This window comes from Bombus bifarius, unplaced genomic scaffold, assembly GCF_011952205.1.
Source record: "Bombus bifarius isolate JDL3187 unplaced genomic scaffold, Bbif_JDL3187 scf7180000008267, whole genome shotgun sequence".
Taxonomy (NCBI): domain Eukaryota; kingdom Metazoa; phylum Arthropoda; class Insecta; order Hymenoptera; family Apidae; genus Bombus; species Bombus bifarius.
The window spans coordinates 29,855-57,269 of NW_022884552.1; the positions used below are offsets into that span (position 1 = coordinate 29,855).

The window sequence follows — 27,415 nt, forward strand, 5'->3', positions numbered from 1 at the left end:
AGGGCAATGCATATCCAGCTTTAGTATTATTCCTATTTTTGAGAATAATTGCTGATTACATGTTTTCTGATCATTTTTTGCCATGGAAAGATCCCAAGCCCTAAAATACACAGAGTATTTTCGATTTGGTGATACAATCCGATGGATACAATCATGGTAGATGAATTCGTATGAAAAGATAGATAACACTTGTTACAGTGTATTATTATGGTACTTGTGCTGTGAATTCGCTACGAAATGTGAAGTAATACTTTCTCTGCTACCATATATATTTAACTTTATTTGCGAACATTTCATACTGTAAATTAGTTTTCATTGCACACATATTTATACACGGTTGCAAGATCTTCTCTGCTAGATCGGTCGTTACGATAAAATAGCTTAGCTACCATTTCTAAACATATCACTGATGGATTCTTATTTATGGAGTCACGTCAAGTCTCGTGTGAAACACGGGAGGGAGGGCGCAAATAGGGAACACCTCAAAGAGAAAATCCTTTCTGTATTGGTACATTGCGAAAGGAGGAAATACTTTGGAATACCTTTATAGGAGCGTAATACGTATACGCAAGGTAATTATGTTTATAAAAGAACAGGATTCGCAGCAATTTTTGCGTAATCTTAAATAACAAAAGAAATTCTTTCGAGCAAAGATACTTTTACTTCATTGAGATTGATTCGAGCGCCGTGCGTGCACCAGGGGTGAGAAGTAGGCGAGAAGTAGAAGTAGGTGCATGTGAGACAGAATAGGCAGAGTAAAATAAAATAAAATAAAACATAATAAAACAAAATAAAATAAAATAAAGTGAAATGAAATGAATGAATACTGTATGGTAGGATTACGCGTCGTTTCTTGTTCATACGATTTTAATACATGTGAGATATTTTGTTTCTTTACAAAGACTAATCTTTATATAGAGTTTATTCCCTCAAGGTACTGATGCAAGTGCCATGCGATTCCTCACAGTCCGCTTACCCTGCGTACTCTGTGGCCACATCCCCCCTTAGACGAACCTTCTATTCTTTCACAATGCAGCATCGAATCGTTCGCCCTTGGTAAACTGTCTCAGGCATCCTCGAGAAACAATCGAACCAGTCGATACTTTCTAGTTCGGTGATTTCGAATTGCCGGCTATCATCGACTTTTCAAACATTCGTTCGGGCACCTTGCCAAGATTCTTACCGAACCCTCGGCCTGACCTCGTAAATTTCTCGTAAGGATAAATAACGCTAGGCTATCTGTCATCGTGGGTGTCGTCATGAAGATGCGTCGATGGACATAGTCGCGTTTGGTATCATTTTCGTCGTACCGATCTCGATAATCCAACTACGGCTATCTCATAATGATATATCAAACGATACAAAATAATTATATTTTTCTTATTCTGCTTATTCTCCGAGTTTTCTCCGATCGATTTATGACGGAGCATTGTGGGATTGATAACCAGGCATGAGAGCGAACAAATTTTAACTATAGAAACTAATTACCGAACGGTCCGCGAATTCTTGGCAAAAAGGTACAGGTACAGGTATAGGAACAGAGGATTTCTAGCCCGTTACTGTTCGCAGACTCGTTCACAGACTCCGGTGGAGAAGTACCTCAACGGTATTCGTAAATGCTGCTAATTATTTGTAACTTTTGTCTCGGAAAATTTCACTAAGGATATTAGGTCGGTAGTAAAAGAGGATCCACATAATAAGTATCAAAGGTTTCGATAGTCTCCTAATTATCTCTTAAGTTTGTTTCACTTCTCGCAAGTGTTTCGATACTTGCGAGCGACGGTGTACGCGTAAATGCCAAAATAGAATTGAAGTCATATTAAAGATACTACGGTACTACGTTCTCCTTACTATATACACGCTACGTGTTCTTCTTGCCTATTCTTCTTATTATTTATTAACTCTTGACATCAATATCGGGGAAAATTTTATTCACCACATATAACAGATGACGTATAAAAATAAGGTATAAAATTTAATTCGCAATTGGCGAAAAATATAAACATTTACTTATATCTCATATTGCACGTAAAGCACATGTTATACATATGTGATTATTGTTTATTGAATTATTTACTCAATAATCGGGATCTTGTAATACAGTTTCACGCCATCGTATAGATATACAGATTAGGTTAGTAATTGCAGATTTTATAAAATTTAAGGTTTTTCTTTAAAAAAACAAAAAAAAATCCGTTCACCGTTTTATCACTTGCGATTTCTTTATTATTCGTTTGATGCGCGTCCAAAAGAACTTGTTGTATCCACGCTTGTTTATGTCAAAATTAATAAGTATTTAACGATTCAGAAGAAATGATATAAATATAAGCTTGTGTTGTATTATATGTACAAGTTATTTACCACCATTTTCATTGCCATCGGTTTAAATAACGCCAGTTGTATGAAAGTAAATTTTTCAAGTTTAACAAGTAGCTTTATTACCGTTCTATTTAAAGAAAAAGAAATTCAGAAACTAATTATTGAGTCGAAACTAGTTATTGAATCGAATCGAATGGTTTTGAGCTCCTAATTATTTTCAGTTATAACAGAGAGTGGGATGTTACTTGGAAAAAATATCCATTTTCTGTAAAGCATATATTTATTCGTACTTGCGAGAACAATTAAATACCAAAGCATCGACACATAAAATTACATCGTAACCTAAAATTTGTATTTTTCCAATAGAATGGTGAATCCAGTAGATTGTAAATCACAAAAGCATCTTTTTAATTGAATCGTCGTAAATTACCAGTGTCGACTAAAGCGAATTAACTTACTTCGCAGTGATCAACGCTTAAACAAATTTCTAAAATGACCGTCGAATAACAATCAGATTCTAAATCCCAAATCCAGTGAAGTTTCTTTATTTCTACTTGGACATGACTTATTGAAGAAATTTTGATGGTGTACAACGAATGTGCTTTCATAGTGATAATCAAACGTTATGGTGTAAAATACGCGATGCCAATTGCCCTTAAAAAATGGATATTTTTGTGCATCATGGCTTAATGCACGTGACAACTATCTTCCTATACACGACTTGAACGATCAACGAAAACTACAATATAACGAAGACATAAATTTCTTTTTGAATCAGAAAGCAACTGCCTGTTCGATTTGAAATGCTTCGTTCGGAAAAAGGGCATTGAAGGATAAAGATTAACCTTGAAATGAGAACAAGAGTTGTTTCGAATACGTCAGCGAATGAATTTTTCCTCCCTTCTTAAAAAGCTTATGCTTATTTTCAAAGGGAACAACTTGGAAACGGTAGTTCTTCCAAATACATTGTTAAATATGTCTAACTTGTCTAGCGTTTGATCGAAGGAATAATGCTTATAAATGGAGGAATAGGAAACTTTGCTAAATGCTATGAGCATAAGAAGAGCGCAGAAAAGGAAACTAGCGACGGACGGCAAAGGATCCGATTTGCTCGAAGGATCCTACGCCGCGCGGCCATTTCTTTCGAAGGGAGCGCGAGTGAGTTCTCATTTTTTGCCCAAGGCTAGAGAAATACCTACATCTGCTGAGATTAAATCGACTTGAAACGATTCCACGAGCTAAACGATCCGAAGGAACGAATCTCCGAAAGATTTTTAAACTTACAGCTCTGTGCATCTTTGCGTCCCGAAGGGAGATCTAACTTCAAATAGACTGGCAAAGTTGCATTTTCCCTTCCACTGGTTAAGAAAGGTGGAAGACAGGGCAAAGCGATTGAAAGATGAATGGCGAGGGACGACGTTAGCGATCTGATGACCGCCGTCTGACGAAAAAGAAAGAAAAAGAGAGGAAGCTTTTGCGTTTCTTCGGTCATTCAAAATGCTGGACATATTTCGAGGTCTGAAGAGCCTTATTAAGATCTCTCACGTACATATTGACACAGCTGTGTTCCGATTGCATTATAGTTTAACCGTGATCCTGCTGATTTCGTTTTCGTTGATCGTGACCACGAGACAATACGTTGGTAATCCGATCGATTGTATTCATAGTAAGGATCTACCGGAAGACGTGTTGAATACGTATTGTTGGATTCATAGTACGTATACGATTACTGCGGCTTATAGGAAACGAGAGGGTTTTGAAGTACCGTTTCCTGGCGTAGATAACTCAAAGTCGCATCCGGAGACGGAAAGGAAGGAGTACAGGTACTATCAGTGGGTCTGCTTCATGCTGTTTTTGCAGGTAATCGATTACAATTTCTTTTCTTCTCAATCTTCTTCCTCCTCCCTAGAATCGTAGACAATCTTGTTTTCTCATTTTCTATCTATTCTTTCCTGTCTCTCTTATATTTTTTTGCCATTAATGTCTTTCGCTTTCGCTCTCGCTCTCGCTCTCGCTTTCGCTTTCGCTTTCACTTTCGTTTTCGATAATAACGTAGAAGAGCTACTGGCCGAAAATGTATGCAACGGAGAGGCGTCCAGTTTCGTTCTTCGACGCTCTTCGACGATAATATTATTACCAGTCCTGTACCTATCTCTATATTCCTACGTTATATCTAGCTCTAACCATTCTGCCACGTGGAATAACGTTCTGCTAGATGCTTGCTCGTACCCAGTCGGTAATTAGTCAAGTTCAAACGTACTAAAAGCATATTAAAAGCATTTCATTCTACGTTTCCTTCTTAATAAGAAGGAATAATCTCCTCGACCGGCTCCTATGCAACAATCAAACTTGGACATTACCGGAATTGTTTCGAACGAACAAATATTTATCTACGATAATTATTCAAATAACTTCATTTTAGTCAATCATCTTCTCCGTATAATGATTCTTAACAAATTACTCCCTCTCTATTTGGTAGAATAATTATTTCCTGCCTGTTTAGATTAAAAATTCTACTCAAGCAAATAGCCCGACTAATTGTAAGTGCAAGCATAAAGTTTGCACGGATACAGCCAGTCATAGTCGAATAAGTTATTCGATAGTCATAGTCGAATCCGAATAAGTTATTCGATTAAATTTCTATACAAGTAAATTCTTTCATACTTGAATACTTATCCTGAACGTTTATCCGGATAAATCCTCAATCGATTGGATATTGCTGCATAATTGGCGAATAATATATTTCTTTATTTATCAAATAAGATTTATCGTTCAAAGAGTTTTATTCGATTTCGATAAAAACGAATTGAATAATTTAAACTAGCAATAATTAAAATAATTTGATTAAAATAGCAAGTAAAGATAGTAAGATAGTTTTTGAACGTGAAATTGAAAACATCCGCAAGATTTTTGGAAACTAGTTTGGAATTAATTCGTTTGAGACGTAAAAGGCAGAAATCGTATTCACGGAGATTCGACAATGAGAAAAGCCGGATAACGAGCGAACTGGTTGCGGCTACGGTCGTGGAATTTACCCGCTACTTACAGAAGCTTATATTTAGTTCATTGCCAAGAAAGAAACCCTAAGCATATTAACTCGTTAAACCCGTAACCGTTGCTTCGTCACCGAGGGTCGCCGCTGTCGCGTGAGTCGCCTTGGCGCTCGGTCAAAGACGCTCCTCCACCCTCACCTTAAACGATCAGCCGATGTCTTCAACTAGAACATGTTCTTCGACGGAATTAAATTGTCTCTCCGTTGATTCGGTATCGATCGGTAGAACGGCTGACCAGCCACGCGTCGATTTCCTCCATGAATGATTCCTAATGCTACAGTTGTCGAATCTGCTATAATGAATATAAAATTAAAGATGTTCGTGTAAATATTTATCTGTATAAACATTTATTTATCTCGTATGTTATCGCAGCTAAACGAAGTAAGAACACGTAGACTTGTTACCCATGAAACGTGTTTTCAAGATTTATTATACAAATGTATATTTTTCCAAACATCAGAGATCAGGAAGCTTATCGTTGTTTAAATTTATATGCATGTAAGAAGGAGATTGAACGATTGCTCGAATTATTTAACAAGACGAAAATGTGAATATCGATCTTTCAAGATGTATGATAGAAGCTGTAGAAAAGCCAACGACCCGCTGGATTACAATGATTTTTGGATATGTTGCAAAACTCAACGTTTTCAACGATCTTTTCCTGTACGTGTACATGGTGGTACGTCGCTTAGTTTCCGAGATACGAGTTTCGCGAAAAACTTGCGGTACCGGCAAACTAAATTCCGCGTACGGCTGTGTGCATCTGTGGTAGAGCGTATGCGTTAGCGTTGGTTTGCCTGCCGCCGCTTATCTTCTGCTTACATACAAACGAGCGTCGGCCGAGCTGAAAGGTCCCGCGCACAACGTGCCTATGCGAGACAAAGTAAGAAATGTCTGTTATAAATCAATTAAAAGCGACTATCATCATTGCGTTGAGTTTAGGCCGGATTTGTAGAATGTTTTTAATCCGTCTCGCGACAGCGCTTATTATTTTTATAATCGATCCGTTGTTATCTCACGCAAGCGTTGGCGGCCGGATTGAGAAATCAAGCCGAAACCTAAACCCGATACATTAATGATATTCGCTTTTGATTCTAATCGGGTTAATAAAAGCTACAATTTTTACAGACTTTTGCAGACTTTTGCAGCCTCGCATACGTACGTTGTGCACGAGGCCTTTCAGCTCGGCCGACCCTCGTTTATAAACAGAAGATAAGCGGCTGTCGGTAACCAACACTGACGCATACGCTATCACAGACGCACAACCGTACGCGGAATTCGGTTTGCCGGTACCGCAAGTTTTTCGCGAAACTCGTATCTCGGAAACTATGCGAATCCATCATTTATATGGTATATATAAATTATTCGAAATATTAATTTCTGCAACATGTACAAAATCGACATGTACATCGAAATTGGCGGATATTCAGCTTTTTTGCGGTTTTACCGTCATTTCAGAAATCTTTAACTACAAGAAAACGGTACTTTTTCTATCGCATTTCTGTCAAAGAAGGATTTCGCACGAGGTATACGTACATATGTAATTTCGAAACATTGCAATGTCAGTGTTCCGAGATTTTGTATTCTTTTAGTTGCTAAAGATATGCAAACAGAGAGAAAAGTTTTCTTTTCGTTCAGACAAAAACATGATTATACTGGATAGGCCTTAATTCGTGACACGATTTTGTCGGAATTTCTACCAATGCGAACAATAGCATTTCCCTACGTTTACGGTTACTGCTTATTTTTTCGTAAAAATAATTTTGAAAATTCGTGGAACATGCACGCGGCAGGTCAACAGTTTGCGTGCTCATTCTCTTTTTCCTTTTTTACGAAGCACCGTTCTTCTTGAGGTAGAAGAGAACCCGCAAATTCGTAGTTTTGCTATTATAGCGTTTCGCTTCTCTGACTCGAGCTTTCTTTCTTATTTGGTCCGGCAAAGTCCTCTGGTGGAGTCTCGGCAGACTCTCGCCCACGTTGTCCAGGAGCCATGGCACAAAAGGGTAGACGCCAGCGAACCGTTAAGAGGTGTGGGTGGTGGTTTCCACAATCCTGGTAATGGCCTCCGTGCGGACGATGTGCCAGGGCTCGTAAGGTGCTAAGGTCTGGGGCGCACGTGAGCTTACGATACGTTGACCGCTACTGAGCGCGCAGGAGATCCCCTGCCGGAACATCGAAAATCTCCTTGCTACACATTGCCCGAAAAAATATAACCCATACGTCACTGTGATTTGTAACCTAAAAATAGCGACATAACATACGCATCGTAGACCCTGTCCTAACAGTTTGCTTTGAGTTCACCAATTGTTTGTTGTACGAAAGATTGTTTTAGGCAGACGTCGTGTGTTTCAAAATGAATTCGATTAAAGCTATGGCTTTGCTAATCTGTTTTCCAGATGTTATCCTACGCGAAACATTTAGTAAATTGTTGCGAGGCGAGTTTATGCGAAAAATCGCTAATACGAACCTATGAAAAATATTCAAACGGTAATAGGACAACAAATTTACGATTACTTTATTTGCGTTTGCTGTGATTAAAAAAATGATAAAAAATGTTAATTTCTATCATAATTACATTTTCTAATGTTTTAAAGTGCGATATCTTCTGAAATAATTGCCCAAGACCCAAATCATAACCAGAGAGGATACGGAAAAAATCTTCATTCTATTTACGCAGCACTGTACACTTTGATTAAAACATTGCTGAATTTCCTTCTAGAATCACGCGTTTCGCAAGTTTTCCATCACATAACCAAGATAACCGTTGATTGTTGATCGTCCGGGCTTCATATCTTATTTCCTTATACATGTACAGAAACGTACGATAATTAAAAAAAACTCTCGATACATGGGGAAGCTGGACGGTCCGCCGCGGTTGACCAGCGTAACAACATTGTCTTTACTACAATGTACAACGTCAGATACCGCGAATAATGACAATGTATGCTCTTACGTACTGATTCAACGATCAAACCTTTTTTACTTTTGACACTTCTTTTTCTTTTCCTTTTTCAAATTAAACTTTTATCAACGTATTTGTGAGATCTTTCGATCTCGAAAACGACAGCAAACAGGCTATAATTCGAATCGTATTTACAAATCGATATGTATTTAATTATAAATGTTAATATAATACAATACAAGCTATAAATGTTAATTACGAATAAATGGACGTTAATTGGACAAATGTAAAACACGCATTGATAAGAACGTTTGATTTCTGAATGTTAAACTGAACGACTAAAAGCGAATATTATCGATGTGTTGGGTTTAGGTTTCGGTTAGATTTTACATCCGGCCGCCGCGACGCAACGTTTGCGTCCAATAACAACGAATTAATTCGAATACGGGTACGAATAACGGGCGAATAAATAATTGATATTATTTTACGAAATAGAATAATTGTTATAATTTAGTGCAGCAGTAAATTAGCAGCAGGCAAGTTTAGTGAAACGGCTGAATTAAAGAAACTTTAGACTCATCTAAACCCGATACATCGATGATATTCATATTGGAATAAATTTCAATCGTGATAGCGATTTCTCGTAACGTGAAATTCTCGTACTTGCGTTGTGCGTTTAAACCCTCGTTTATAAAGAGAAGATAAGCAATACCAAGAAAATAAGACAACCAATACCGACGCATAGACTACCGCAGCCGCGAAATTGATTGTAGTTTTTCGCGAATATCTCGCAAACTAAGCGAGTTCGAGCTTATATGTCTTATATGTCTAGGAAAATGTTGTTTCGAGATACCGATTTCCACAACCTGGCCAAAAATCATCGAAATCGGAATCTAGCCAACCCTTCTATACACTTTTAGCCAAACTTTTAATTTTTGTTTGATTAATTCCATTGATAAACGCACGAAAATCATTAATATTGTATTTCACGAAACAAGACGCAAGGAAAAAGGTACAGGAATGAAATTGGTTTTGGCAGATTCGTATTGCGGATTCGCTTCGATAATTTGATGAAATTGGATTTATAAATTGACGCATTCTTTTCGAATCGAAGATTCGACTGAAACTTTTCCTTTTTGAATTTGACATGTTAGGATCAGCGATGAAAAACTCGTGCTATTAATTTTTCTATTGAAAATTCGCTTACATAGTAAGTAGGGAAAATTGATAGTTGACTGCGTAACTTGCATAAATGTCATATATGTATATATTAAAGTCTTAGAATTTGCAGGGGACGATTGATGTTGACCTTGTCTTGATACTGGATCAAGGTCATTCAGCTGTAACACAGTCAGCTTTGCTTTTTTCAAATGTGCACACACCCACCATTTTCGATCGTATGGAAAAAATCCAATATATATGTGGCGTTCTTGTCGATTTTTCGATTCAACCTTCTATCGTTCGGACCTGTGTATCTGATTTGTAGATTAAACTTCGCACCGCGAATTGTCTAGCGGCGGCCGTATAGGTGATAAGATGATAAGAGGTAAATACAGCAGGTTAGGTCTTAACGAGTTGTTATTTCTACAGAGGCGTTCGCTTCAGCGGCCCAGTCTAAATGACTGGATCGGCAAAATTTGGAGAATTCGAACAAGGAAATGGAAAAGAAGGAGCGTGAATGAGATACCGATACTCGGTACGGGAAGACGTGGACTGCGCTGAGACAATGTAACTTTTAAAATACGGTTCGCTCGAAGCTCGAGTACAGACTTTGTTTTCAAAGATTGGCGGTGATGGCTAAAGCGAACGCTTCTGTATCTCGTGTTTCTGTATCGTCGTGTACGACGTGCAGCATCGTTGTCGTATTATCGCTGCATAGTCGAAGCAGGAAAGTAATTATACGTCGATGGATCCGATTAGGCTCTGTCTTTGTTCGTCGAGAGTTAACGAAATCACACACCAAATCGATTCGATCATTCGATTTATTTGTTTATTTTACTCGATATTTTATCGTATTGAAACGTGTATTTCATGAGAAGGATTAAAATGTTGTAAGGAAGGAAGCGGAATGTATTATTGTAATTTCGTTGATAAAGCAAAGAGACAGCAGTTGACGAAATCCAAAGTAATATAATGAAATCGTAGGCAAGTCAAGTAGGCAGGTGAAATCTTGCAAAAATCGTATCGTTAAAGGAAATAACTAGGACCGCAAGAATGATAAAAAGAAAAAATTATTATGTAGAGCGAATTTCGACCGAACGTCGTGTAAATACTTACAAGCGAGGGATTAGGTGATTTCTTGTGAAAAGAGACGAAGAAGATACATATAGAGTCAAACTTTCAGGAGAATAATGTTTCAACATGTTTGATATTAGGAGCTGGCCTGATACCTTATTGAGATAAACGTTCAAACTTAATTGAAAGAACACGAAGGATATTCCTTTGATATTCGGTTGATAAATTTTCCAATTTTTGTACATTTTCTCGATAACGAAATCTTATAAGAAGTTAGAATTATGAAAGCAAATGGCAAATGGCAAAGGCAACGACGACGATTGAAACATTGTAAAGAACAACGGTATGTGCAATTTCATTGACAAGACAAGAGGAAGATACTTAGAGGATCATACAAGTTATGTGTTTAGTATCGAGGCCAAGGGATGCCTCTCAAGTTCGGCCAGTCTTCTAACGGCTTGCTTCCGCGCACCACGTGTGTCTGTCACCGTGTCCGAATACTCGTTCCGTCCTCTCGTCGATATCGGTCTGTTTTTTTCCATTTTTATCCATTTTTATCCACTCATTTATCCTAGAAATATACAGTTATTTCGGAGAGAAAAGAAAATCAGATCACACCCACTTACCAGATCACGCGTGTCAAACAAGTTGGAATTAACTGTGCAAGAACGTGCTTAGTAGCTCGTTATAGAAACGCGCGTCAAACATGACAGAACGTGGAGAAGATCTGTAAATCGAAGAGAAAAATGAAAATATTCGAAGAAATTGTCGACTTGGCAAGTCCTTCTAGCAGTAATCTCAAAGAAGTTTGCGGAAAGTATTGCAACTATAGGAAACGAATGGTAGCAGAAAGTGGGAAATGAAATATTTTTCAGAAGGGAAGATGAAAATGAGGAAAATTGAAAGAATGGCAGCTTGAGAGGTAGAAGGGTAGAAGAACTCGGCGAAATACGTATACTGTGAAGCATTGAGTGAAAAATTGAGTTGGTCAGAGTCTTCTGTGGTTGATCACGATGAAGAAACCGATACGGTCCGACAGTGACGAACATTATTTCTCGACGCGTTTGCTGTTTCCTGTGAAAGATTTGGAGGATTACGTAATGATGCACACAACCTGCAGTAAAAATCGTACACATTCTGTGAATATTTAGATAAAATTGATAGAAATTTGGAACGTTTTTGAGAAAACTGTCTCGAATATTTCTCCGCGTTAGATCAAAAGACAAGCCGAATAGTCGGGATCGGAAATTGTCAATCGTTTAACGTAAAAAAATATTCATTCTTTCTTTCGGACATTTATCGAATGATATTTCAACGCAAATTTCTTACAACAACGCGTGTTATCGTTTTTATTTAACGTTCTCCATCCGGAAAATGTATCTTTCAATCTGAATTTTATGAATTCTCGAATCGTCGGCTTCTATTCTTATATTTTAATCATCGGTGAAAGCTTGACGTACACACTGGCGTCAACTTCGATTACAAATAATTCAACTGCTAATTACAAGTCTAATATGCTTGCAGTTAATTTCAATTTCAGCAGTTTTCCACTAATGAGTAAGAATCGAGTTTAATCGCCTCCAAGTTATAACCTTCGACTAAAAATTTCAACGTCTATAACTATGTTAACTTCGATAATCCATAAACGATCGATTGCGACCTCGACAATTTTTCATTTCTTTCATTTCGATAATTCCTCGCCTAATAGTTATCGGATTTCGAATTTGAAGAATTCGCCAACCGATAATCGTACGAGTTTTAATTTCTCCCAAAAATTTCCCTACCAATAATTATTTGACTTGAAGAAGAATTCCTTGACCGATAATTATTGGATTTGCAATGTCAAAAATTTACCAACTGATAACTGCTTGAATTTCAAGTTGAAAGAGTCGTAATCATTTGGCTTTCGAGTTCACGAATTTTCCAAATGATAATTATTTCACTCGCGATTCGATTCAGCAACAAAAATTTTGCAATTGCAAATAAGAAGACGGCCGATTAAAAAGATTATTCGAAATAAAAGAACCTCTGATCTTCACCTCTGATAAGTATCTTCGAAACGACCGAAAGCTCGAATTACAAAGACGGATCTGGAAAACGGGGAAGAGAACGATCACCTTCTCGACGAGGAGGATTCTGTAGTCTCGAAATTGATTCGTCGTTCAGGACGTAGAAAAATGCCTCTGATGATGAAGATGGTGGATGTATTCGGCTCCTTGAGGTCTCTGTTTAAAGTTCAACGGATCTCCGAGGACACTATGATATTTCGACTGCATTATCGCGCAACGGTGGCGCTTTTGCTTGGCGGGTGTGTAACGCTGGCGTGCAAAAGTATTTCTGGTTCGCCGATCCACTGTGAGGCCTCAGGTTCCGTGGATAAAATTGTTTTGGAAACATTTTGCTGGCTACATACCACGTATAGTATGGTGCACGCGTTTAATAAGAGTTTGGGACAGGCAGTACCTTATCCTGGTGTTTCGAATAGCAAAGGAGATGGAATGCACGGGCACGCGTCGCACCCCTTGGTCAAACAGCACAAATATTATCAATGGGTCATCTTCTTTCTATTGTTGCAAGTATGAAAACGTCATTCTATCGCTGTAGTAGATGATATTTGCGATTGGAATAGCGATTGGAACGATAATTCCGTAGAATTTCCACTTTTCCCAACGTTTGATTATCCGAACGATATCGGACGATAAAATAAACTGGTTACTCTAAACGGACTTGGATATATCAATCTCGATAATTCCTTATTAGACGTAAAAGTGGCGAAGAAATTATCGAAAGAATTAAAGAACAACGACGGGAACGCTGTCTGTCTTTCTTCTTTTTTCCTTCTCTTTTTCATTCTCTATTTCATTTATTCGACAAACCCAATTTCGATATACTGAATTATGCGGAATTCTTCCCAATTTTCTCTTCGGTACATGTATTTTCTTTCGCAATTCGTATCTGAATTTATTATCGTACTATTTGACCTGGTAAAAGTAAAGTTTTTAACATCCATATACATATATATACACACACACACACACACACTCTATATTTATAATACATTATTACAAGATATATATTGTACTTTTAATCATAAAAGTACTTGTAATACGAATATTTTCTATTATCCCTAATAATATAAAATATGATTATCTACGATATAATAATGTCTGGACACGTCGCCGAAACACATGGACACGTTATTAGGAAAATATTACTACAACGACTACTATAAATATAAAATAAAATATGTTCAAATATAAAAGCAACTCCACATATTACGGACTAGAGAGTTTGCTGTGGTTTGAAAATAGTGTATCATCATTTTGTCCTGAATTCTCGTGTTTCAAAGCGATCTAACAACTTTTAAATATCACAAACAGCATCGTGTGTACGTATGTTTTACTTAAATTATTTATTCTTTATTAACTTGTTCGATGTAGCGAGTACGCTTAGTCCGCAGTTTGTCCATCCTACGAAAATAGCGTACGTTTATTTTAATCAACTCTGTAACGTGTAACGTGTAACGTGTAACGTGTAATGTGTAATACACCCATTGAACATCGTAATAGCGTTAAAATGTTGGACGATTCTTTCTTTCAGGCGATCCTGTTCTACACGCCTCGATGGCTATGGAAAGGATGGGAGGGTGGCAAGATTCATGCTTTAATGATGGATCTTGATATCGGTCTTTGTTCCGAGGTCGAAAAGAAGCAGAAGAAGAAAATGTTGCTCGACTATCTGTGGGAGAATCTTCGATTTCACAATTGGTGGGCTTACAGGTACTACCTCTGCGAACTTCTTGCCCTGCTGAATGTGGTCGGTGAGTTGCACGTTAGTTCTTCCTCTTCGTCGTTTCGATACGTGATAAATTATATTGGTCTTTATGCGCAATAGGGGACTTGATCCCTACCGATCTCAATTTTCTTTCTACGCATTCTGCAGTAACCGGCTTTTTTACATAGCTCAAACTAAACTTAGCTTATTGACGTGTATACGATGAGTGAGTATGCACGGCTGTGCACGCTTGTGAAATGAATGGGGCGGTGGGGGCAGGGGGTTATATACATACATGTATACATATTAGGAATTAATAGAATCAGCGTTAGTGCGAAATAATTTTCACAAGGCAAGAAATAAAGAATATATATATAGGCGGTATAGAATTAAGTATAACGTAATTACATGTCATACATTCTACAATGAAAAACATAATCTAAAGTCTAAACAATGCGTATTTCTCTACATAGAGATTTCTCGAAACAATGAACAGAATTATAGAAGAAGTAAAACTCGATGCAAAGAAACAAGAGGAAAGAAAAATGAACACGAGAAGTCGTACAATTGGAGGATACATACGCGTATCGGACTTGCGTGTGTTATCGTTCCTCTCTTTCTTCGTCAACCTCTTCCTTTGCCAGCTATCGCAGACTATTTAGATCATCTCCTTAAATGGCTGAAACGATTAAGAATTTTTGTGCTAAGAAACTTTAGTATGGTACGATTGAATCAAAATTTATATGTAATATAATAGGTAGGGGGAATACTTTGGAAATTAATCGTTTTAATCTATAATGTGTACAGTGACTGGCTACAAAAAGTATTTACACACCATTATAACATTCACATATCGATTACGCAAGGGTAATTCATTCAATTTAACCACCTCAAATAACTTTTAAATTATGCGTCCGATGAAAAATTGTTACGTACAAAAAGGTGCGTGGTTTTAAAAAGGGCAAAAGGCGATGTAACGGCATTTCTTCTATACATCTTGTATAGAGAGATTTCAAAACTTTCAACGTCAACTTTGTCTTCTTTAAACAGAATCATATATCTTTTATGTCACAGTTGGAAAGAATATTAGTTTGCAAGTAAAGAAAGACCCTATTACGATCTTAAACCTAATGGCGGAGGAGATATTGTGCACCGTTTATCGAAAAGTTACCTCGGTATCGGCGATAAAGATGAATCAGGCAGCGTCAGAGGATGATTCTAACAATCTTTGTCACTGCTCCTGTCTTTCCTTATCCATATACACACGTATGCATATGTATATGCATGCATATACATGGGATTTTTTTCAAATTCCACGCTGTTTTCTAGCATTAGTATTTCGAGTACGGTATATTTATTTTGTAAATTCGTTTCTTTTCGACACGTGAAAGTTTTCCAAGAATATGTGCCCAAGCACCGTTTCATCTTCAGCGTACCATGCGTCTCTTTGACGAGCGAATAAACTTTAGTCTTCGCCTTCTTTGGTTATTTTTAAGTTGGCAAATCGTTTAACATCTGCTTCGTCCGTAAATAGTGCGGAGAAAGTAAGACTTTCTCTAGAAAGTAGTCCTTTTGTAGCTATTTAAACAATTCCAATTTCCAATTTCGAGGGACAGCTGTTTTATTAACTTTTTTGGAAGTTGCAAAAGTTAAATATGCACGAGTATAAAGGAAAAGTATTGAATGTAGAATGCAATTTTTTCATATGTAAAAAGAGAAATATTCGGCGTATCGGATATATATCTTTTTTTTATGTGTCTATTAACACTTGCAACGAAAAAGGGCCGTAAACGGTCAACAATCATGAATGTAGATAAATTTACGGTAACTCTGAATTAACAGTTTTATCAAACGTAATAAGTAATAATCAAATTGATAGAAGCGGAACAGCCAAAGTGGTAAGTGTCGATAATTTTCAACGTTCGCGCAACGGCAGAGCGCGAGACATGTTTGATAAAAAGAAAAGAAAAAGGAAACGGAGAAACGGAAAAGTTGTGGACATTAAACGAATAATTTTAAGGGAATCGTAGTTCTTGAAAGAAGAAAAAACCACATAATTGAAGGATTTCGATTGTTAAACGTTCTGTTTAGAAATAATTATATATCCATATAAGCGATGGAAAATGTGTTTCGCTGCCGATGAGACGAATTCTATTTCGATTATGTACGTATGTTAGCGACAAAACATCGTCCCAAGCAGATTGTGGTAGATAGCATTAGCTAAATAGGTATTTAGCCTTAGCGTGATTTATGATGATATGAGTGGGCCGTGGACTCGATAAGCACCCCGGCAGAATACTTGAACGAACGTTTGCAAAGTGGATATCCAACGACTCCGAGTCGCTGACCTACGATATGTCGATGATGTACGACTGTTTAAAAGATTCGTGAGATAGCTCACACCGATGGCAAGCGATCCGACGAGACGTCTCATTGCCAAAGAATACGGCCATTGTCCGAAGGAGATCTGGCTACGAAGCGGGCAACAAGCTAACGGTAAGCGTTACAAGCTCGTGCGTACGCGGCGCTTACCCCACAACCTCGAAAGAGCAAAGAAAGAGTATAAAAGTTCTTTACAAAAAGATCCAACACGTATAACGGTTATCGATGGTTGTAGAGAGAAATTGCGTTTTGGTTGCTGATAATGGTGTAAACTATCGTTTGCCATTCGATCATCCAAGACGCGTAAAGAGAAAAGCGATCTGTATCATAAAACTCGAAGAAACGTATGTTCGTTAAATTGAAACTTGATTTCTAACTGCAATTATCAACAGAAAAATCAACAAATATAATTTTCTATCGAGGGGCAAATATTTTGAAAATTCGCACTGTTGCCACTTGTCATCGACGTACCCAGTAACTTTTGTTCGAGTTTGACGTTAGTGGTTGGTAATTTGAAGGAAAAGTTTGGTTTCGTAGCGATAAGACATAAACTTGAAAGCCAAACACCTAATCCAAACATAGATAGCTACTATGCGCGAAATACGATTTCTCTCATCGATACCGCTTATCGACTGGCGAAATTTCTCACATCGATAACGATTATCGGGAATGAAAAAGATTTTTCGGCCAAATATAATTATCGTTATTTGTTACAAAGAATATTTTAATGTTGTGTGACTTTTTCCATTTTGGTTGTAACAGTTATGGGTTACCTGAAAAAGGTAAAAATATAAAGAAACGATACAAAAGGGAAAAATATAAGATGAGGAATACGCAACTAATGAATACGCAATTAATAGAAAAAGGGGAGACGTAAAGGACTATTGCGTACTAAATAATACAGATACTATTGACTACTTACGATATTTGCAATATGTTACAGTCGTGTTAGTAGTTGTTAGTTGTATTATTAATCGTATAATAAAGGGTGTGACGATATTGACGCGGTCATTCTTATCTTCTTTCAGAAGCGTGCCCGACGATACGGATCTATGCAGCGGTAGCGTTCCATGTTGTTCCGATTGTTATCTCAGCTTCGTCCTTTGTCCGTTCGGATCGTATAAATTATAGAGAAATTTACAAAAATTGTCGAAAATATTTATTATGGAATTAATTATAGAATTATGAAAATATATGGTTGTCGTGCTACAGGCGAGTTTCTTAATTATAGATCGGTATATACGAAACAAGATTATCACGGTATATAAAGAATTCCGAAGGAAGGTAGCCAGTTTTTCTTTCTGTATGCAAAGTCGTCAAGCAAACAAACAAGCATCGACGATATATTCGTTAATAATAGTGGTTAATAATAATGAAATATATTCGTTCATGATCGTGCAGATACAGACGATAGTATGGTACAGTGGAACCTCTGGGACTTTGGGTCGGACGTGACAACGGACATAGGAGAAGGGATCTTACGCGCAACTATGCGTTCGTTCGTGCTTATTCGTCTTCGTTTAAGTTCATCTGCATTCATTTGTGTTTCCTCCGTACTGTCTAGTTCGTTTGCGCTTGTTCGCGAGATGTCGTCCTAGCGACGTAAAGAAGAACCGGTGAATGAACGAACGATTCACGATGAAATTTGGCAACGATACAACAGACCACGTATGCCACGCTTAAACGACCGATATACGCGTGTAATTGTCTGTCGCTTTTCTTCAACGGCCACTTTGTTCCTGGCAGACCGCTGTCCACGTTTTCCAACAATCGAGGTACTGGTAATACGAATTGGCAATTGCGCGGACATTACATAGGTATAATCGCCGCCCGGTCTTACATTTCAAGATATTCGTAAAATTCTTCGATTGAATTTAGGTTAGGATTGCGGTATTCCGAAGTAGGAGGTGGTTGTTTCATTTTTTGGAAATTTGACGAAGAAAATCACCGAGCTGTTCTATTTCGCGTGTAGTCGACTATAACTTTTATTAACTCGATATACGGTACTGAGAGTATGAATACGGTGACTGAGAAAAATATTTGCACGTTTATCGTGGAAAACTTTGACGGACAATGCTGTTGGTCGGGTATCTAATTTTGCAACAGTCGATAGGTTGACCTGGTAGGTCTGGTAGGCCTGAGCTGATAAGCCACAGATATAGAAAAAAAAACGGATTTTTAAAAGAATCGCAAATTTTATGCCTTTACATGCCACTAGCGATCGTCGCGATCGTCATAATCGGTTGTTACCGTTGACACGAAAAGATTCCGTCGACGCTTTCCAATTTAAGGAGCCAGACGCCTAGGAGAAAGTCTGAGACTGCTGTGACACGCGATAAAGTAGACGCGTTTCTGCCATTTCTCCGTTTCGTTTCTAGCAGAAAAAGTGAAACAGTTTGGTAAAAGACGCGACGGTGGCGATGGTATACTCGATTACGACTCGATTACGGTTACGACGACGGCTGCTGCCGCTCGACGTAACGGAACCGCTAAACGCGTGCGGCTGTTACTCGCCGCTATTGAATATCACACGTCACATACGGCACATACGGCACATACGACGGTACTGGCACACACCCGTATATCTTCTAATAAATCTTATTCTCGTAGTACAAAGTTTTCCGAGTCGTAGGAAATTTATATTGTATTTGGGTGTAATTAATCGCTATTGGTAGCGTAAACGCTACGATAAATACGCTCGTGTGGCAATACTTTTTGTAGCCAGCGTAATGCCTACTCGATATTTAGAGCGAATCCATGGCGATAGAAATTATACGAAGCGTTTGAATTTGAGCAGGTCAGATGTTCCTGATGAACCGGTTCTTCGATGGTGCGTTCCTGACGTTCGGTATCGACGTGCTGAGGTTCCTCGAGTCGGATCAGGAGGACCGGATCGATCCGATGATTTACGTGTTCCCTAGAATGACCAAGTGCACCTTCTACAAATACGGCGTAAGCGGAGAGGTGGAGAGGCACGACGCCGTTTGCATACTGCCCTTGAACGTCGTCAACGAGAAGATCTACGTGTTTCTCTGGTTCTGGTTCCTCTTTCTCGGCATGCTGAGCTTCGTCACGATTTTATACAGGGTAAGCGACTCTTTTCCGTTTCATGTACGGTACAGGCTCCTATATCGAGAGTAATAGGAAGGCAAAAATAGTTGGATAACCAAATAATCATCTTGCTCGTATTAAATTTCATTCGTTCGAACGGAGATCAAAGAAATTGTTAGTTTGTTTCAATCAACTGCACAAATTTTCGACGCGAGAAACTAGAAACGTACAGCCCCGTCGTCATTTTCATTTTCTGTTTACGCTCTAACACGTATAACGATAGCAGATATTGTACTCGGATAACAGATTGTTCGGATTATGTGTACGTTAAATTTAGCGAAAAAGAAGATAATTTATTTATCGGTCGGAAAAACTGTAACGAAACTTGCAACATTCCACGTATTTTCAATCAATATCATCGAAACGTTCGACAGATTCTCCGACTGAATAAATATTCAGTCAAACGAATACCGGCTGACCGATTCAAAAAGTGGACTAGTCCCGAGACGATGATCCGTCCGCGAGAAAAACATGCAGAATGTACGGACCGAAAAACTCGTGGTTCCAGCGTCGCGAGTAACGATTCTCCAAACCAATTCCACCTTTTCTCCATACTATTCTATAATAAATAGTCTGCGAAACGATGAGAGAAATGCCTCGTTCCGAAGACGGGGCGCGATCGAGAGTTCGGCAACGGCCCGGCCAAAGTTGCGGAATATGCATGCCGATAGGCTGGTCATCGAGCGCAACGAAGGCCCCTCCTCACCCCATCGACATGCTCGTAGACGTCGCTCACGTGCTCACACGCTACTGTGCGTGCGAATTGCGAGCGCGAATTGCGGGTCGATCTCGGTGGGAAACGGATGAGCGATACCTGGCCCAACCATTAGATAATGGTCGTGGAAATTGCTGCGGATGACCGTCGATTTGTTAAATTGGTAGTAAAATTTCGAAAACAACCGCGTTTGTAACACGCTCGGCTATTATTTTATTTATTTTACAATTTATTTTTACATTAGTATCACACTGTATTAGATACGAATTCTATCAGGCTTTCAAGCTACGTTACTTGATTACACATACTCGATATATCGATATATCTTACTGCATCAAATTTATATAGCAACGATCTTTTAATATTACGTTTATTCAAAGTTTCCATTTGTTCGGCATTTTTCCAACTTTTATTTCTCTAGCTTTTGCTACCACTTCCGACTACTACTGACTATGTTTCGCAGCATTTCTACGTTGCTGCTTGAGAAGCTCTCTATTATTTCTCTATAGCTGGTTACGTTGTTATATTGACAAGGAATGTCCGCGCGTAACTCGCGACAGTTAACCTTCGACATTCTCAACTTCTTCTCGTACCTGTTTTAGATCGTAATTATATTTTCGCCAAGAACGAGAGTATACCTTCTACGACTACGGTTTCGTTTGGTCAGGAGAGAAGCCGTGGAAACGATAGTTCGGCGGAGCAAAGTCGGTGATTGGTTTCTTCTCTATATGCTCGGCGAGAATTTGGACACGGTGATATACCGGGATGTGATGCACGAGCTGGCGAATAAACTCGCCTCGAGACATCATCACAGTGTGCCCGGAATCAAAGGGGAACTACAGGAGGCCTGATCCAAGTGAGTTTATACAATAGTATCTTTTGTCGTGCCGTTAAAATCGTTTCCTCGGCAATTTGATTTCCTTCAAATTTTCCGTTTATATTATCCCAGGATAATACGTTGTCCTTTTATTGCATCTGAAAACGAAAGGTTTACGTTTGTAGATGCTAGTTACGTCTCGGGGGGTTGGTTTCGGCAAATTCTATTCGAAATAAAATAGCAACAACGAACAACAGAAAATAATCGTTTGAGATAATATATATTACATTATAATAATAGATACATCATTGAAGCTTATTAGAAATACTTGATTACGTTTTAGAAATAACGCGGAAGAAACGCGGAAGAAACGCGGAAGAAACGCGGAAGAAACGCGGAGTTTTATTTCGTGTCGAGTCATTTCGACGTCGTTTTCACTTGAAATAATTACACACGAATAGAATTTATCTCAACGAAACATCATTTTATTCGTGTATTATTATATTATATTTTGTTATATTTTACAACAACTACGAAATTTTGCATCACGGTACTCGGAAAAGAATGTGTCAGTCATTCGGCGTGAAAACCCATTCTTAAGGTTGATTATAGCGTAGTAGCAAGTACGGGAAAGTAATAGGCAGGATAAATAGAAATAGTCAAAATGACGGTTATGTAAAACGAATGATATTTACGACACGATCGTTATTAATGCGTTTGCGAAAGGAATTTATTACTAACGAGGTTACTAACGTTTCGGTTTACTAAGAAACTAGGTTAACGCAAAATCACTTACGCTTTGCTCGAGGTGTACCAAGCCACTGGACCAAGTTGTACGCTTATGCTACAGATTCCGGGTTATTGTCTTCTTATTATAGTTGCATGTTTCCTATAGGCCTGAGACTTGTTCGAACTTGTGTGCAACTCGTAACAGGAGGCTGGAAGATTCACCACCCGATCGACAAGTTAATCGCAAGTTGATCAATCTCGTTACTCCTAAACTGACTCCTAGGATCGTTCCCTTTGTCGAAACCTTGCACACTTAGCTGGCAATATCGTTGCAGCGCATGGACGACGGGTGCGCTCACTGCACCTTCACGCTAAGAAAAAGATATATGAAAACCAAGCGATTATCAGAATTACATACGATACGTTTGTTAGCGTGCAAAGACTGGCATCAAAATTTTAGTTTCGCTAAAATCATGCTTGCTTGTTGATTCAATGCGTATATAGTCGTTTGAATGTTCGATTCTTGCGTTTTTTAGAACATCGCGAAAAACATCGAATCCTCAGTTTTCGATTTGCCATCGTGCATCGTGCGTATTTCGATTAGTACTCGCAAAGTTGATATTCGCCGTTTCAGTATTCTGACATGTTTAGACATGAAAGGATCTATAAACTGTAAATATTAATTTCCTATTGGTTTCCTATGGTTTAACGAACATCGATTTAGCCGGGCAGAAACTCGTTAAAATTTGGTTTAGTTCGGCAACCGACGAATGATTATCAGCTTGAATTAAATAATAATTGAATTAAATAATTAAATAATAATAATAATAAATTCGCCGCTGCTTGCTACCGTGTTCCAGATGCACGCGTATAGGCAGCATTCGATGTCCAGTAACGACAACTTTTTCAGTTTTCTTCGGTTTTTCACGAATATCCATCGGAACTAGGCCCGAGCGATGGTTACGTACGTGAGAGAAAGTTGTTCAGAATCGTGACAACGTCGCGATAACGAGGCAAAACTTGTAAATAATCGAAATAAAGGAAATATCGAAAGTGGAAACGCGTATCCGTTCGTGCCTTCGCGTACACACGCGAACGTTCATAGAAATTGCACGAATCGCTGTTCTTGCAAACTTGAACTGCGTATAGGGATGTGCGGATACCCGAAATCAGGGGATTGCCGTGCTTCGAGTATTCAAGTATACAGCATCGGCGTACACATATTCGCCTATGTACCATCCACGTATACGTATCAGGATCCCGAAACTACGTATTCAGTCACGGTCATGTACAAGCGGATCGGTAATATATAATATTACCTTATTACAACCTTAAGGAATTAAGAGAAATAATATACTTGTATCGAAAGACGGACAAATAGTAACGCGTGACTCGTGACATCAACCAAATCTCAATCTACTCCAGAGATAAGACATCGACCCCCGACCTTCGATCCTCTCAACATCCCCAAACCGAAACGCATATAAGCTCCAAGTCTCGAGTTTACGTGACTCGTAAGATAGATAGATAAACATTTCTTGCCCTACGAGATAGATGTATCGTGGTTAATGTTAACGTTTGACAAAAAGAAAGCGATAACGTGTCGCATTTACCTGTATTTCCTTTTATTTCCACTGATTATTACATCTTTTTACGTTGCCTTTCACGCTTCGAACAAGACGCTTGGAACAAAACGCTTGAAAGAATTCAATGATACGGATTGATGGAAAAAACTTGTGAATAATATAATAGTGCGATAACGATTAACGCGATATCGATCTTCGATGGATTAAACTTTCCATAAACTCGTAAACATCCGTGGTATAGCGATAAATGCTATTAAGTCGCCATATATAAATTCTGTCCTAGTTGCTCGATGGTTTTACATAAAGCCTTTGAATATGTGACGTCATACGGCCACTTGTAGCTGATACTGTCAATACGAACCTGCTGGCATAAATTAGGGACCAGAGGGCATAAATTTGTCGGCAACAAGCTTTAGACATTAACACACGTCCTCCTATTTTCGGCCGTTTAACAGCCACGCACGCGAGAGGGCTGCGTTCTGTTGAGTTTTAGTTCGAAATAACAGCATCATCTTGAAAGCAACGCGTGTGAAACATCAAGTGTAAAAGGAAAGAATACAGATGGTATATTTGTCCATCGACGCAGCAGGCCAATCGATATTGCAGCCTTCTTGCTTTGCGTGTACATAGTATAGACGTTATATACTGCCGTTCAAAACTTATCCTGACTTTTGTATGAAAGATTTCTCACACGCGCGCACACACAAGCTGTTTTTCCTGCTCTCGAATCCATCTATCGATAGGCTATTTTCGAAAACTAACCGAGAACCTATGACATAGGATACGCGTGAAGAATGGACAAAGAAGAGATACATACCGTTGCGCCGGTCGGAGGCCGACAACAATTTCACCATGTAAATGGATCTGGCAGGCTTTTTAAAGAGTACACAGGTGGTCGGTCAATCCGATGACTTGGTAGGTGACTCCGTTTCGTTAGTTTGACGAGAGAACTTGATCGTTAGTTGATAGGGATAGTAGATAGATAGAAGGTCATATTCGTTCATTCGGCGATGCAGTTGGCGGTTGCCTCGGCCATCGCCTGAACGTTCCTAAGCCGTATATCCGGCCACAACAATACGTATTGGGAATCGCGACGACACAACCAACAACGCGTATCTTTCTGTATCGCATTTTTTCCCTATCTGCTGTAGGAACCGGGCTATAGTCTGTCCCACTGCTACTTACCAGACTCGTGCCGCATTTTCTTATTATTATCCTTTATGTATATTTTACAGTTGTATCGTTCTTGCAGGTTGCCTCGGAGAGCCACGGAAACCAGCGCGATTCTCATGGCAACGAGAAGCTACTTTTCACCGGAAAAGTGCCACCTACTTCTGTTTTCCAGAGATCCACGGACCAGCGATCGAATCAAACGGATCGCTTTATACTCGTTATTCGAATCGTATGTTTTTCCTTCCTTGTACCTTAGCACCGGTTCGAGGATCGTTGGTGAATTATTTTTATGAACGTTGTTCCAACGAGAGCGATCTCTCGATCGATCGTGTTCGCGTAAAAGACAAATTGCCAACAACGTGCCTTACGACGACTTTCCATCGATTTTCAAAGCATTTGCACTACACGTCGTTCGAATTTGATTAATTTAAGATGTGAAAGCACGATGCAAGAAAATCGTATAACAAATATACGTATATAAATATTTGACAAAATAAAAAAATATATATGGATTTGACGGATAGATTGCCAACAATTTCAAATTGAAGGTGGACCATTTTCTAATTGGCGAATTAATGAAAACTGATGGATTAATTTCTTCTAAAAGGATAAGAGCGTAAGAGAAACGCGAAAATGGTTTTCTCTATCAGTGAAATTCAAAGTATTATGAAAATGAAAATGAAAATACAGGTATGTATTTATTTGCGTCGCCTAAAGTGTTCTACCTCGTACAGTCGCGTTGAAAGGCTGTAATTCTGCCATTTTTTCGTAAAATATGCGTTATTAGGCTCTTGCAAATGAAATGGCCAAAATGTTTATTGAATGAATGAATTTTATTGAAAGCAATATTTATCGATCGAAACGTTTGAACTCGATACGTTTTCACTATTTCGGAACAAGATCAAGATTCAAGTATGTCGTTGCGACATAATGGGACAATATCGGGCAGTCTCTGTATAACACAAAGATTAATCTATTTATATTTATATATACTTGAAGTAAACTATTACAATATTGAATCTTTTGTCGTTTGCTAAAAGTATAGAGATACATAAAACCTTTTCCCTTTTTTAACCTCTTAACGTTCGCAATTGGTCCCGTTACAACAAGAAGATTTTTTAAAATTCTTTTTTCCTCGCATGTCAAATATGTTTTGTTTATCTACGTTCTAATGTTGTATTTCTGGGTTTTACCTGATCAATTTGATGGTAGGATCAAAGCCGCGATCCAAATGATTTTCCTTCGTCCATCGATATATACGATACAACTGTTACTTTTAAAACTACTTGCAATTCGTTTCAGCACTCGTATTATCGATATGTACACAATCGGTCACGCGAAAACCTACATACATCGACATCGAAGAGACTGAAAACGCTTTATCAGAAAATTATTTATTACACTTGCAAATAATTGAACTTGCAACGTTCAAAAATATTCCTAACGGAAGTAAGCAAATAAGGAATCGTTATAGAATATGTGTCTGACGAATCAATCGCGACGTTCGCAAGATCAAGATATATTTAACCGTTTGACGATTTATTTCTTCTAGACATTAAAGTAAGGTAAATTTTAGAACAAGTTTACTCGCAAAGAATAGCCATTTGATATGATACATTCAATTTCTATACATTAACCACACGAAATCAGACGTAAAAGACTATACATCTGTATATCTTATGTTGTAGTATTCGTTACTAAATTAATATTATTACGCTATGGAACGAAATATTCGCAGAAATGTTGTAATGGCTATTGAAAGAATGCATGCCATTTTACGCGAAAATATATTTGAAATGTATAAAAAAAAAATATATATATATATATATAACTAATATATGTATATAATATATATAATTAAAGGGTTTAATTAAAGTTAAATTGCCAGAAGGACTTACACCTATTTATATTGTTCCGTTTATTTTATTATTTTATAGAATGCTTCGTTCGTTATGTTATCGAATTACTTGCTTATTACATTCCTCTCATAATCCATGAGGATTGTTTTTCAATCTTGTTCGATACGTATTCGCAGAAAGGGATTTAGTTGCGATGACTTTTGAATATATTATCGAGATTATCAAGCCGAGTAATATTGCAAACAGTTTGCTATTAGGAAGTTGTTATTGTATTTAACGATGTTTCGACAAAAGTACACAATTTTCCGCACGTTATTTTTACATTTGACAGAGTGCGAATAACCAAGAACTTCTTTTCTTTCTCTTTCCTTTCTGAGGTAACCCAAGTAATTCCGACCTAACCCTAAACTCGTTTCTGATTAACTACAAATCAGATTTTAACATTTATTAAAAAGTCATTATCGAAATAATTTTATTATAAACTTTTTTCGTTGAATCTTCTTTCTTTTCTTGAATATATTTACCTTTCCTTTTGCCGAATAATTATATCGTGTATTTCATTTATTTTGATAATATTAACAGTTTTCGTACATTCGTATAGTTTCTACGTGAAAATTAGCTCTGTACACGCGTAGCACTGTGTTTCGGAATCACTGTGTTTTTCACGTACGCTACTGTCTGGGATAAAACTTTTCTATCTAAGAAAAGGACTAAGTACACGCGCGACAATATTCTGTCCGTTTAATCTGGTATTACCTTA

The 27,415-nt window shown here is 38.0% G+C and overlaps 1 protein-coding gene across 3 annotated transcripts; it reads left to right on the plus strand.

Annotated features, from left to right (window-relative positions):
* Positions 1–3,622: 3,622 nt before the first annotated feature.
* On the plus strand, positions 3,623–25,812 carry LOC117212046 (innexin shaking-B). Of its 3 annotated transcripts, none has more exons than XM_033456505.1 (5): positions 3,623–4,179; positions 14,110–14,329; positions 19,463–19,752; positions 21,094–21,347; positions 24,876–25,812. In XM_033456505.1, exons 1-4 carry the CDS (start codon positions 3,817–3,819, stop codon positions 21,340–21,342), a joined length of 1,122 nt encoding a protein of 373 aa, XP_033312396.1. In that variant the 5' UTR covers positions 3,623–3,816; the 3' UTR covers positions 21,343–21,347; positions 24,876–25,812. The 3 variants fall into 3 exon arrangements, with proteins under 3 accessions (XP_033312396.1, XP_033312395.1, XP_033312393.1); XM_033456502.1 differs by lacking the exon at positions 3,623–4,179 and adding an exon at positions 12,577–13,085; XM_033456504.1 differs by lacking the exons at positions 3,623–4,179; positions 24,876–25,812 and adding an exon at positions 12,576–13,085 and having other exon boundaries at positions 21,094–21,425.
* Positions 25,813–27,415: the final 1,603 nt, after the last annotated feature.